Here is an 11,492-nt window from a genome sequence, read left to right as displayed (position 1 = left end):
AAAAAAAAGTTCTTAGAAGTTCATCACACTGAAATCATGAAACAATGGGATGGATAAGGCGAGTAATTGACAACAACAACAACAACAAGGATAGAGCAATATCTATTGTAGTAATACTAATAAACAACATACACCTGGTAATATGAGATTGAAAATAAAAGTTTATATTCCCACATCCAAAAGCAAAATCTCGAATATAATAGTTAGCAGAGATCAACCGTCTTGTTATTGACTGCGTTTGTCTCCCGACCGTAGCTTAAGCTTAAGCGCAGGCGCATGTATAGGAGTATGAAGTAAAATTGAAAATCCTATCAACGAGGAAATCTCCGCTTTCCATAGAAAAAAAAATAAAAAAAACAATGAGACGTATCGCATACAATAATAAATTAATAATACACTTAGAGAAATTTTCCGCTTAACACTAGGTACTTGCGTTCCAACTTGACAGGTCCTTTGGTGCCGGTGGGATTCCAAAATACCAAACTTGCCAGTCACGTCAAAATTTCTATGCTTGGTCAGTAAAACCAAATTAGGCTAGGCAGACAAGGTCAGGATTTTCTGATTAGTTGACGAGTTTCAAAACCCAACCATAAAACCCTTCAGAAAAAATAGAATTCGGTTATATTTCGTTGAATAAAAACATGAATTAATGAATATTATCTTATAGTCAATCTTCTGATTGTGTGCGCTTATTTATTCTAATTTTTCACCCTGTAACCTGGTGGCTATTGCACTAATGGTTTACTATCTGACTCAAACTAAAACCTTTATTTTTATTATCTCCCGGTATATCTCAAACATTTGGCAAATGAAAACTGAATGCAAAATTATTCATCGATATCAAAAATAAAATAAAAAAATTGCAATTTTCCACCCCTAATTTATTATAATTCATTTCCTGACAAGTAACTGTAGAGAAATCAGTCTCCCTCAAAATAGAAAAAAGAAATAAATCACATCACTATAAGTCATGATCGCAAAATTGATACTCCCTGTATAAAGTAAAATTAAAAAAAAATAAATATCTCTCTGCTATCGAATTATTTCAATGTCAAATAATTCTAGTACGAAATAGTTATTTCCTTTGACAATTTTTTTGTAAGGATTCTTATTATCTATATTTTCTCCTACAAACTAGTTACAACCCCGTATATATAAAAGTGTGCTTGCTGACATCATTTAGACTCAGAAGCAATAGAATAATTTAAAAAAATATATTTCTAAATAGGCCGGTTTTACGAAACAATTAATTAATCGACTGTACTAGTATATCCTGAGTTCAAAAAGAAAATGAAGTCCACCATAGGTTTTGAAAAAGATAGTGTTAAAAACATAATTGATTTAATTTCGAAGTTCCAAATATATAACATTGTTCAGATCAATAAAACTTATAAAAAATATCACGAATTGAATGTATACTAATTTTCAAATGAAATAAAGGAAAATAACAACTAATTAATGAAGTCATTCCTACCTTCAGAAAAGGGTTTTTGCTGTTGGTAAATCAATTTTAATTAGGTGAATGTTCTTCTGACAAAACAAAGGTTTTCTGTGGAAAATAACTCGCCAATATTTTTCCCAAATTAGCTCTCTGGACTGGTAAAATCCTCTGAAATCGTGAAACATCGCTTGAGTGACGAAAGTTCTAGAATTGCTCAAAAAAACAGATCGAATAAAAACTGGATATGAAATAAAAAAACTTTTCGTACCATCCACAGGAACGTCTTTTCTCCTTTAAAACGGCCAGATACCGCTAGCAACAGATGTGAAGTGAAACTGCATGAGAAAAATAGAATTGCATGAAGTCTTAAACATCAAAAAAAACTGACACAACTCACCGATTCAGGGCCTCTGATCCCCATTAAAGGATGTGATTGACCTCTAACAAATTCTCCAAAAACCAACAAGAGACAATAGAAGGTACTATAATCACTACTTAACTTTCGAAAAATGCTGATCCCCACTCTAGGGTAATAATGCCAATTACTTAACCACTTTCGAAAATTGGGCCCGATGTGTTTCTTCCAAAGATCACGAACAAAATGGCTCCTTTCCTCTCTTCACTTCAAAAAAAACAATAAGGAGAAACATCGGTAATCGATTTCAAAAATCGATAGTAGACAGTTCCTGCAACAGCTGACAGGAAATAGTTGCGGAATTACTGTCCAGATGGCAATAGCAATAAATGAATGTATTTCTATAACAATTGTACAACTTCTGTTAATGAAGGTTTCATATAACAAAGTCAGCCTAATTATCCCACACAACAATGACTCACAATGAATAATAACCGTGGAAAAGAAGAATAAAACCAGTAAGGAAACGCCCTCAGAGAACAGAGGAAATTATCAGCGGAACTTGGCAATAGCGCTGGGTCCCTTAATGCAGGAAACTTTTCACCTTGATTACCTACGAATACCTGTTCTCGGCAGGAAATATGGACTGCTACTATTCTACCGTAGATGGCCAAGGTAACTGATCAGCCCGTTGGAGTAACCAAGATTAGCATAACAATATTGGACAATAAAGAATAAATGCAACAATAATTAATAATATTTATATAGTCAGGATCAAATCGAGTTGAATTAGAGTATGAATTGTAATATATTCTACGCTATTGATTCAAAAAAAAAACAACTGGAAATAAAATGTGTAACATTCCCCCCTTACTTCAAGAAAATTTACTCCGGTAAATTTTCATTGGCGCTAGCCGGTTTCAGATCTTTGATATTCCAAACACCCTTGGATGAACCATTTGAATCCATTAGCTCATACGTCCAATTAGATACTCTTCTTTTAATAAGAAATGGTCCGATATATTTTGGAGCGAGTTTACTGCTGTAATACTTAGATGCATCAGATAATACAAAGTTCTTTCTCCAGACTAACTGATGGGGCAAAAACTCTTCGGAGCGACGACGAAGGTTATATGTTTTTGCACTCCTCTCAGCGGCCTTTGATAAACGAACTTTGACTTCGTTAAACAACTTTCGAAAACCTTCCTGCCTATGGTGTTCATCCTCTCGATTCATGTTTCCCCAATCCAATACTTCTGTTAGTCCTTTCTTGTCAAAGCATCTCCCATCGAGCACCATATTTCTTCCAAAATTGATGAAAAATGGCGTATTACCCGTAGATTCGTGAATAGCAGTCCGAGTGGCACAAGCTATTTTAGCTAAGTTGATATCCCATTTCCTATGATTTTCCGATACGTAAACCGCTAACATTCGTTTCAACGTCCGATTAAATCGCTCTGTTGGGTTAGCTTGAGGGTGGTAGAACGCATTGTATCGAATTTTCACTCCATATTCAAACATGAGCTTAGAAAAGATATTTGATTTATACTGCGGTCCATTATCACAGATGATAAGACGCGGTACACCAAACATTAAGAATACGCCTTCTTCGATCGACTTCACCACCAATGATGCAGTTGCTGACCGGAGAGGAAAAACTAAAGAAAACTTGCTGAACAAATCCATTACTACCAAAATATACTGATACCCTTGAGTAGACCTAGGTAACGGTCCCATTATATCTGTAGAGATAATCTCCCAAGGTTGTGTCGCTTGAGGCTGTGGAGTCATATGACCTCTAGGACCTTGTTGTTCTCCGTTATGAGCTGCACAAATAGAACATTTCCTGATATACTTCGCCACATCATTTCTGAGTTTTGGCCAATAATATCTCTCCGCAATCTTGCCATAAGTTTTTAAAACGCCCATGTGACCAGATGTAGGAGGATCGTGAGCTTCCTTGATTATAGAATTCCTACGTTCCTTCGGAACCACTTCTTTCCAATTATCCAATACATTTCTCAACCCGAACGAAAAAGTTTTAATATGTTTGAACAATTGACCATTATATAACCTCCATTGCGGGTATTTCAAAGGTTCAGCGGCCACCCTATTCAACATACTATGATACCAAGGATCACCTACATCTACGGATACGTCATCCACACATCTTACCAAACGAGAGAGTGTATCAGGCACTACGTGATCCTTCCCTTTACGATGAATTATCCTAAAATTGTATTGTTGTAGGCGAACCGCCCACCTTGCCAATCTTCCAGTGGGGTCTTTTAGGTTCTGGAGCCATACTAAGGAATGATGATCAGTGATGACTGAGAAAGGAACACCCTCTAGATAAGGTCGCAGTTTCTCTATCGACCAAAGTACTGCTAGACACTCCCTTTCTGTGGTTGAAAAATTTCTTTCCTGCTTTGTCAGGGATCTACTCAAATAACTTATTACCCGGTCACCTTCCGGATGAGTTTGTATTAATACAGCTCCAAGCCCATAACCAGAGGCATCGCATTGGACTACAAATGGTAAGCTATAATCGGGGCAATTCAAAACCGGTGCACTGACCAAACATTCTTTTATTTTCTCAAACGATCGTTCACATTCAGGTGACCAAATAAATTTCCGAGATTTTCTCAACAATGCCGTTATGGGTGATAACAGAGTAGCAAAATTTGGCACGAAACGCCGATACCACGAAAATGTGCCAATTATACTCCTCACTTCTTTCACATTCTTGGGCGCAGGTAACTGTAACATCGCTTGGACTTTTTCCGGATCCACGTGAAGACCATTTTTATCGATGACATATCCTAAATATCGTAATTCTGAGCGGCAGAAATGGCATTTGTCAAAGCTAACGGTGAGTTTAGCTTCTCGCAACCGGCGGAATACTTCTTCCAAAATCCTAAGATGATCTTCAAAGGTCTGCGTGATAATGACGATGTCATCTAAGTATACAAAGACATGTGGCTCAAGGTCTGGTCCAAGTACTTGATCAATTAAGCGTTGCCAAGTCGCAGGCGCGTTGTGCAGCCCAAATGGCATGCGTTTAAATTGGAAGAGGCCTCTACCCGGAACGGTGAAAGCGGTATACGGTCGAGACTGTTCTGCAACGGGAACCTGCCAATAAGCAGACTTAATATCAAGTGTGGATAGGAAGCGCGCATCGCGTAACTTATCCAGAGTACTAGAAATGTAAGGTAATGGATAACTATCTCTTTCGGTAACGGCGTTCAGCTTCCTAAAGTCAACGCAGAACCGGAAACTCCCATCCTTTTTCTTTACTAGCAATATAGGTGAAGACCAGGCGCTCTTGGATTTCTCGATGACTCCTGATTTTATCATTTCTTCCAACTCCTTATCGATATAGCCTTGTACTACGGGACTGACGGGATAGTATCTCTGCTTGATTGGAGGAGAATTCGTCACTATAACATGTTCAGCTACCGAAGTGCAACCTAAATCTGTACCCATCAGTTCCCGATTCCGCTGGACAACTGCTTCCAGTCTTGAGTTATCAATGGGAGATAGAATACTATGGCCTTGAAGGTGATCGATCGTATCTACATTCGCCGGAACATCCGAAAAATTCCATTCATCATGTCTCAAGTCCGGGACAATCCCCATACTTTTCCAGAAATCGGCACCTAAAATAAGGATATGAGGAATCTTCAACACTACCAGTACTTTCATTATCCTGACACGATCTCTGACACGAAATGGTACAGTACATTCCCCTGCACTCTGACATATATCCCCATTAGCCACTCTACAGGTTATTTTCCGACTAGAATCAAATGCCAACCCAAGATCTTTGACCAGTTTCCAACCTTGACTTCCTAAAATAGTAGTCGACGCCCCTGAATCCAAGAGACCTAACAGATTTATACCCAAAATGCTGACCTTAAGATAAGGTCTCTCATCATGATCGGCGTGATCCAAAATGAAATCTAACACTGGTTGCAACTTATCCTTGGTCGAACGATTTTTCCAGACGCTTCCCCTTCGACCACTTAGGAGCGTCTGACCCCGTTTCCCTCTTTGGCACACTTTGGGCAATTCTTCGACGTGAAACCTTCCGCTTTACACTTGAAGCAATATATTTTTTTTGGCAATGCACATCCAATAGCTCTGTGACCGACTTGATTGCATCTAAAGCAAGTAATTTGTCGGCTAGCCGAAGTGGTTGGTGAACTCGAAGTTATATCCAGTTGATCCAAGCTGTGTGATACTTCCACAAAAGCTAAGTCTTTTTCCAAAACATTCATTCTTCTGGTTGGTGGTTCGACGTAACTATTTATTGAATCACGTCTGGCTTCCATTTTTCTGCAAACAATCCTTAGCTCGTCTATAGTGGTGGGTAGAGGGTCTCGGAGTCGATCCTGATAAAACGGATGCAGGTTTCTTATGATGATCGACAGTTTTACTTCCTCATGTACTGGACATCGCAACCTACTAAAATAACTAGACATAACTGCCAGGTATACTCCTATGGATTCTGTTGGGTGCTGAGTTCTCTTCCGCAACTCTTCGAATAATGCCTCATTATGGTTAGCAGACAAATACTCTTCACGGAATTCTTCTACTAGTCCTTCCCAAGAATTCACTCTACGACGACACTCCTTATAAAATTGGTACGCTTTATCAACGAATAGATCCAAACCTGATTCCAATAACACTTCGGGGGGTACATTTCTCGCTAAGCGTAGTTCCTCAACCATTTCAAAGAAAGCTGATACAGAAGTAGATTTTGAGTTACCCGAAAATTTCTCTATAGACCACTTGTGTGGTGGTATCATTTTAGCATTGGCCCCTTGGTTAACTGAAGGCCACGTTCTAGGAGAAGAACTTGGTACACTATGTACCGACGCTTGAAATGCTTGACTAGTTGCAGCACCTTGCAAAATACTTAATGCTGGCGGAACTTGATTAGCCATTCTGAGGTCTGCATCGATTCCATCCAACTTGATCATAAAATCTTCGAAGAGAGATAACGCTTTGGCTAGAATATTCGCCTTCTTTTGTTTCCTGTCTTCATCGTCTTCTCCATCCATCCGGTCAACTCGACCAAAAACATGGGCAAACTTTGTTTGTATTTTAACAACTTCACTACTTCCCGTACCAGACGAGAAATCTTCTATCCTCTTCGCTATATCTTCATCCAGCTTCTTAGTCACTGCCTCCAAATCTTCTTCAAAAGTGAAAGGATACGTTGGGTATCTCAAACTTTCTCCACTCTTCTCAAACCTGAAAGCATTAGCCAAACGATGTCGCATCTCCTCGCAAGTTCCCAGACCGATGCCACGCAACTTCGACTCATACTCCAATTCATCCTTGTCCAAACGATTGATTGTCATTTTTCTTGACATGCTGACTAATTTCTAGGAGAAGTTTTTTTTCACCGAACAAGGAACTGACGATGTAGAATACTAGTGAATATCGTTGAATTAAATAAGTATACCAGTACAAATAACTATCCACAGAATATATTATCACAGAACAAAACATAAAAAAAACAAATTTTCTTGAAATGAAGAAAATATTATTACAAAAAAAAATCTGTATAGCCCCACGTTGGGCGCCAAAATGTAGCGCTCAAAATTCTCCTCAAATATATTTGTTCCAAATCATAAACGATAAAAAAAAATTTAAAAAAAAACAACTCGTTACCTTGTAGGTCAATTACTAATTATTTGGACAATTGCCGCTAACCTTTAACCAGTGGAGAAGGGAGTGGTTCAATCAAACTTTTATAATGGGCGCCACATGATTTTTTTTTATTGTCCAAAAAAAAGTTCTTAGAAGTTCATCACACTGAAATCATGAAACAATGGGATGGATAAGGCGAGTAATTGACAACAACAACAACAACAAGGATAGAGCAATATCTATTGTAGTAATACTAATAAACAACATACACCTGGTAATATGAGATTGAAAATAAAAGTTTATATTCCCACATCCAAAAGCAAAATCTCGAATATAATAGTTAGCAGAGATCAACCGTCTTGTTATTGACTGCGTTTGTCTCCCGACCGTAGCTTAAGCTTAAGCGCAGGCGCATGTATAGGAGTATGAAGTAAAATTGAAAATCCTATCAACGAGGAAATCTCCGCTTTCCATAGAAAAAAAAATAAAAAAAAACAATGAGACGTATCGCATACAATAATAAATTAATAATACACTTAGAGAAATTTTCCGCTTAACACTAGGTACTTGCGTTCCAACTTGACAGGTCCTTTGGTGCCGGTGGGATTCCAAAATACCAAACTTGCCAGTCACGTCAAAATTTCTATGCTTGGTCAGTAAAACCAAATTAGGCTAGGCAGACAAGGTCAGGATTTTCTGATTAGTTGACGAGTTTCAAAACCCAACCATAAAACCCTTCAGAAAAAAATAGAATTCGGTTATATTTCGTTGAATAAAAACATGAATTAATGAATATTATCTTATAGTCAATCTTCTGATTGTGTGCGCTTATTTATTCTAATTTTTCACCCTGTAACCTGGTGGCTATTGCACTAATGGTTTACTATCTGACTCAAACTAAAACCTTTATTTTTATTATCTCCCGGTATATCTCAAACATTTGGCAAATGAAAACTGAATGCAAAATTATTCATCGATATCAAAAATAAAATAAAAAAATTGCAATTTTCCACCCCTAATTTATTATAATTCATTTCCTGACAAGTAACTGTAGAGAAATCAGTCTCCCTCAAAATAGAAAAAAGAAATAAATCACATCACTATAAGTCATGATCGCAAAATTGATACTCCCTGTATAAAGTAAAATTAAAAAAAAATAAATATCTCTCTGCTATCGAATTATTTCAATGTCAAATAATTCTAGTACGAAATAGTTATTTCCTTTGACAATTTTTTTGTAAGGATTCTTATTATCTATATTTTCTCCTACAAACTAGTTACAACCCCGTATATATAAAAGTGTGCTTGCTGACATCATTTAGACTCAGAAGCAATAGAATAATTTAAAAAAATATATTTCTAAATAGGCCGGTTTTACGAAACAATTAATTAATCGACTGTACTAGTATATCCTGAGTTCAAAAAGAAAATGAAGTCCACCATAGGTTTTGAAAAAGATAGTGTTAAAAACATAATTGATTTAATTTCGAAGTTCCAAATATATAACATTGTTCAGATCAATAAAACTTATAAAAAATATCACGAATTGAATGTATACTAATTTTCAAATGAAATAAAGGAAAATAACAACTAATTAATGAAGTCATTCCTACCTTCAGAAAAGGGTTTTTGCTGTTGGTAAATCAATTTTAATTAGGTGAATGTTCTTCTGACAAAACAAAGGTTTTCTGTGGAAAATAACTCGCCAATATTTTTCCCAAATTAGCTCTCTGGACTGGTAAAATCCTCTGAAATCGTGAAACATCGCTTGAGTGACGAAAGTTCTAGAATTGCTCAAAAAAACAGATCGAATAAAAACTGGATATGAAATAAAAAAACTTTTCGTACCATCCACAGGAACGTCTTTTCTCCTTTAAAACGGCCAGATACCGCTAGCAACAGATGTGAAGTGAAACTGCATGAGAAAAATAGAATTGCATGAAGTCTTAAACATCAAAAAAAACTGACACAACTCACCGATTCAGGGCCTCTGATCCCCATTAAAGGATGTGATTGACCTCTAACAAATTCTCCAAAAACCAACAAGAGACAATAGAAGGTACTATAATCACTACTTAACTTTCGAAAAATGCTGATCCCCACTCTAGGGTAATAATGCCAATTACTTAACCACTTTCGAAAATTGGGCCCGATGTGTTTCTTCCAAAGATCACGAACAAAATGGCTCCTTTCCTCTCTTCACTTCAAAAAAAACAATAAGGAGAAACATCGGTAATCGATTTCAAAAATCGATAGTAGACAGTTCCTGCAACAGCTGACAGGAAATAGTTGCGGAATTACTGTCCAGATGGCAATAGCAATAAATGAATGTATTTCTATAACAATTGTACAACTTCTGTTAATGAAGGTTTCATATAACAAAGTCAGCCTAATTATCCCACACAACAATGACTCACAATGAATAATAACCGTGGAAAAGAAGAATAAAACCAGTAAGGAAACGCCCTCAGAGAACAGAGGAAATTATCAGCGGAACTTGGCAATAGCGCTGGGTCCCTTAATGCAGGAAACTTTTCACCTTGATTACCTACGAATACCTGTTCTCGGCAGGAAATATGGACTGCTACTATTCTACCGTAGATGGCCAAGGTAACTGATCAGCCCGTTGGAGTAACCAAGATTAGCATAACAATATTGGACAATAAAGAATAAATGCAACAATAATTAATAATATTTATATAGTCAGGATCAAATCGAGTTGAATTAGAGTATGAATTGTAATATATTCTACGCTATTGATTCAAAAAAAAAACAACTGGAAATAAAATGTGTAACATGGTAAGGGTTCATCTCCTGTACGTTCGGTATCAGGTTGAACTTGTAAAGAAAGATTGTCATTTTCTGTGTGACTTTTCGGAGGTAACTCGTTGTCCGTATCATTTACATGCATTTCGTTAGGGGGAATCATGATGAGAGAATATTCAGTGTCTAGGTTTGGTTCTCCAATAATCAAAATATCGGAAGAGGGTTGATAATCCGGGGTTTCAAGGCAACGATTTACTGGGTTTCCTTGACCACTGAAAGTGACACTTTGATTTGTTAGACGTTGTGATTCGTCTAGTATGTCATCCAATTCCTCCCAAAAGGTTTTGGTGTCCTTAGTGTGGATTTTGACACGGGATAAAGCATCGGCGTTGGTGTTCAACTTGCCTTTTTCGTAGATTATGGTATAATCGTATTCCTCTAGTTTGATCCGCCATCTCAGCAATTTTGAGTTGGGGTCCTTCAGAGAGAATAACCACTGAAGGGTTTGTGGTCAGTGACTATATTGAACTTTCGTCCAAAGAGATATGGGCGGAAGTATTTGGTAGCCCATACGATCGCGAGAAGCTCTTTCTCAATGACTGAGTAATTTTGCTCAGAGTCATTCAGGGTCCGAGATGCGTATGCAACTGGAAGGTCTTGGCCTATATGGCCTTGAGAAAGGACAGCTCCTAGGGCGAATTTACTTGCGTCCGTGGTGAGACTAAAAGGTTTAGAAAAGTCAGGGTACTGCAAAATCGGATCATTGATTAACAGGTTTTTGCAGGTATTGAAACATTCCAAAAACTCTGCATTATGTTCAATTTTTGCGCCTTTCTTCAGGCATTTGGTTAATGGTTTCGTTAGTCTAGCGAAATTATTGATAAAGCGTCAATAGTAACCTAACAAACCCAAGAATCCTCTGATCTATTTGGTGGTTTTTGCCACGGGAAAATTGTTGATGGTTGTGATTTTATCTGGATTCGGCTTGACACTTTCGGGAGTCACGACGTGTCCCAGATAGGCTACTTCCTTCCGTAGGAATTCCGATTTATCCAGCTGAATTTTGAAGTTTGAGCTTCTCAGCTTGTTGAAGACAGATTTAAGGCTCTCAAGGTGTTCTTGGAGGGAAGTCGAGAAGATAATAATATCGTCGAGGTATACCAAGCACTTTTCGTTCTGGATACCACGAAGGATATTATCCATTACGCGCTGAAAGATAGCTGGCACGTTTTTCAAACCAAATGGCATCCTCATGTACTCATAATGGCC

At 37.4% G+C, this 11,492-nt stretch overlaps 1 protein-coding gene across 4 annotated transcripts; it reads right to left on the bottom strand.

Moving 5' to 3' along the window:
* Window positions 1-5,806: 5,806 nt before the first annotated feature.
* LOC141480991 (uncharacterized) lies at window positions 5,807-10,252 on the bottom strand. 4 transcript variants are annotated; one of them, XM_074171819.1, is made up of 4 exons: window positions 9,435-10,252; window positions 9,306-9,372; window positions 9,071-9,205; window positions 5,807-8,192 (listed from the first exon to the last, which is right to left on the bottom strand). In XM_074171819.1, the coding sequence occupies exon 4, from the start codon at window positions 7,175-7,177 to the stop codon at window positions 5,822-5,824; it is 1,356 nt and encodes a 451-aa protein (XP_074027920.1). In that variant the 5' UTR covers window positions 7,178-8,192; window positions 9,071-9,205; window positions 9,306-9,372; window positions 9,435-10,252; the 3' UTR covers window positions 5,807-5,821. The 4 variants fall into 4 exon arrangements, with proteins under 4 accessions (XP_074027920.1, XP_074027922.1, XP_074027921.1 ...); XM_074171821.1 differs by having other exon boundaries at window positions 9,306-10,252; XM_074171820.1 differs by having other exon boundaries at window positions 5,807-9,241.
* Window positions 10,253-11,492: the final 1,240 nt, after the last annotated feature.

This window comes from Leptinotarsa decemlineata, unplaced genomic scaffold, assembly GCF_025532065.1.
Source record: "Leptinotarsa decemlineata unplaced genomic scaffold, Ldec_3_MD MMD2_tig00000035_RagTag_RagTag, whole genome shotgun sequence".
In the NCBI taxonomy this organism is placed as follows: domain Eukaryota; kingdom Metazoa; phylum Arthropoda; class Insecta; order Coleoptera; family Chrysomelidae; genus Leptinotarsa; species Leptinotarsa decemlineata.
The sequence above is the reverse complement of the archived record's forward strand: the minus strand, read 5'-3'. Positions and strand labels throughout refer to the sequence as shown.

What these genes read in the sequence shown, in the direction of transcription:
- LOC141480991 (XM_074171821.1), bottom strand. Translation starts at nt 7,177, where the DNA reads ATGTCAAGAAAAATGACAATCAATCGTTTGGACAAGGATGAATTGGAG.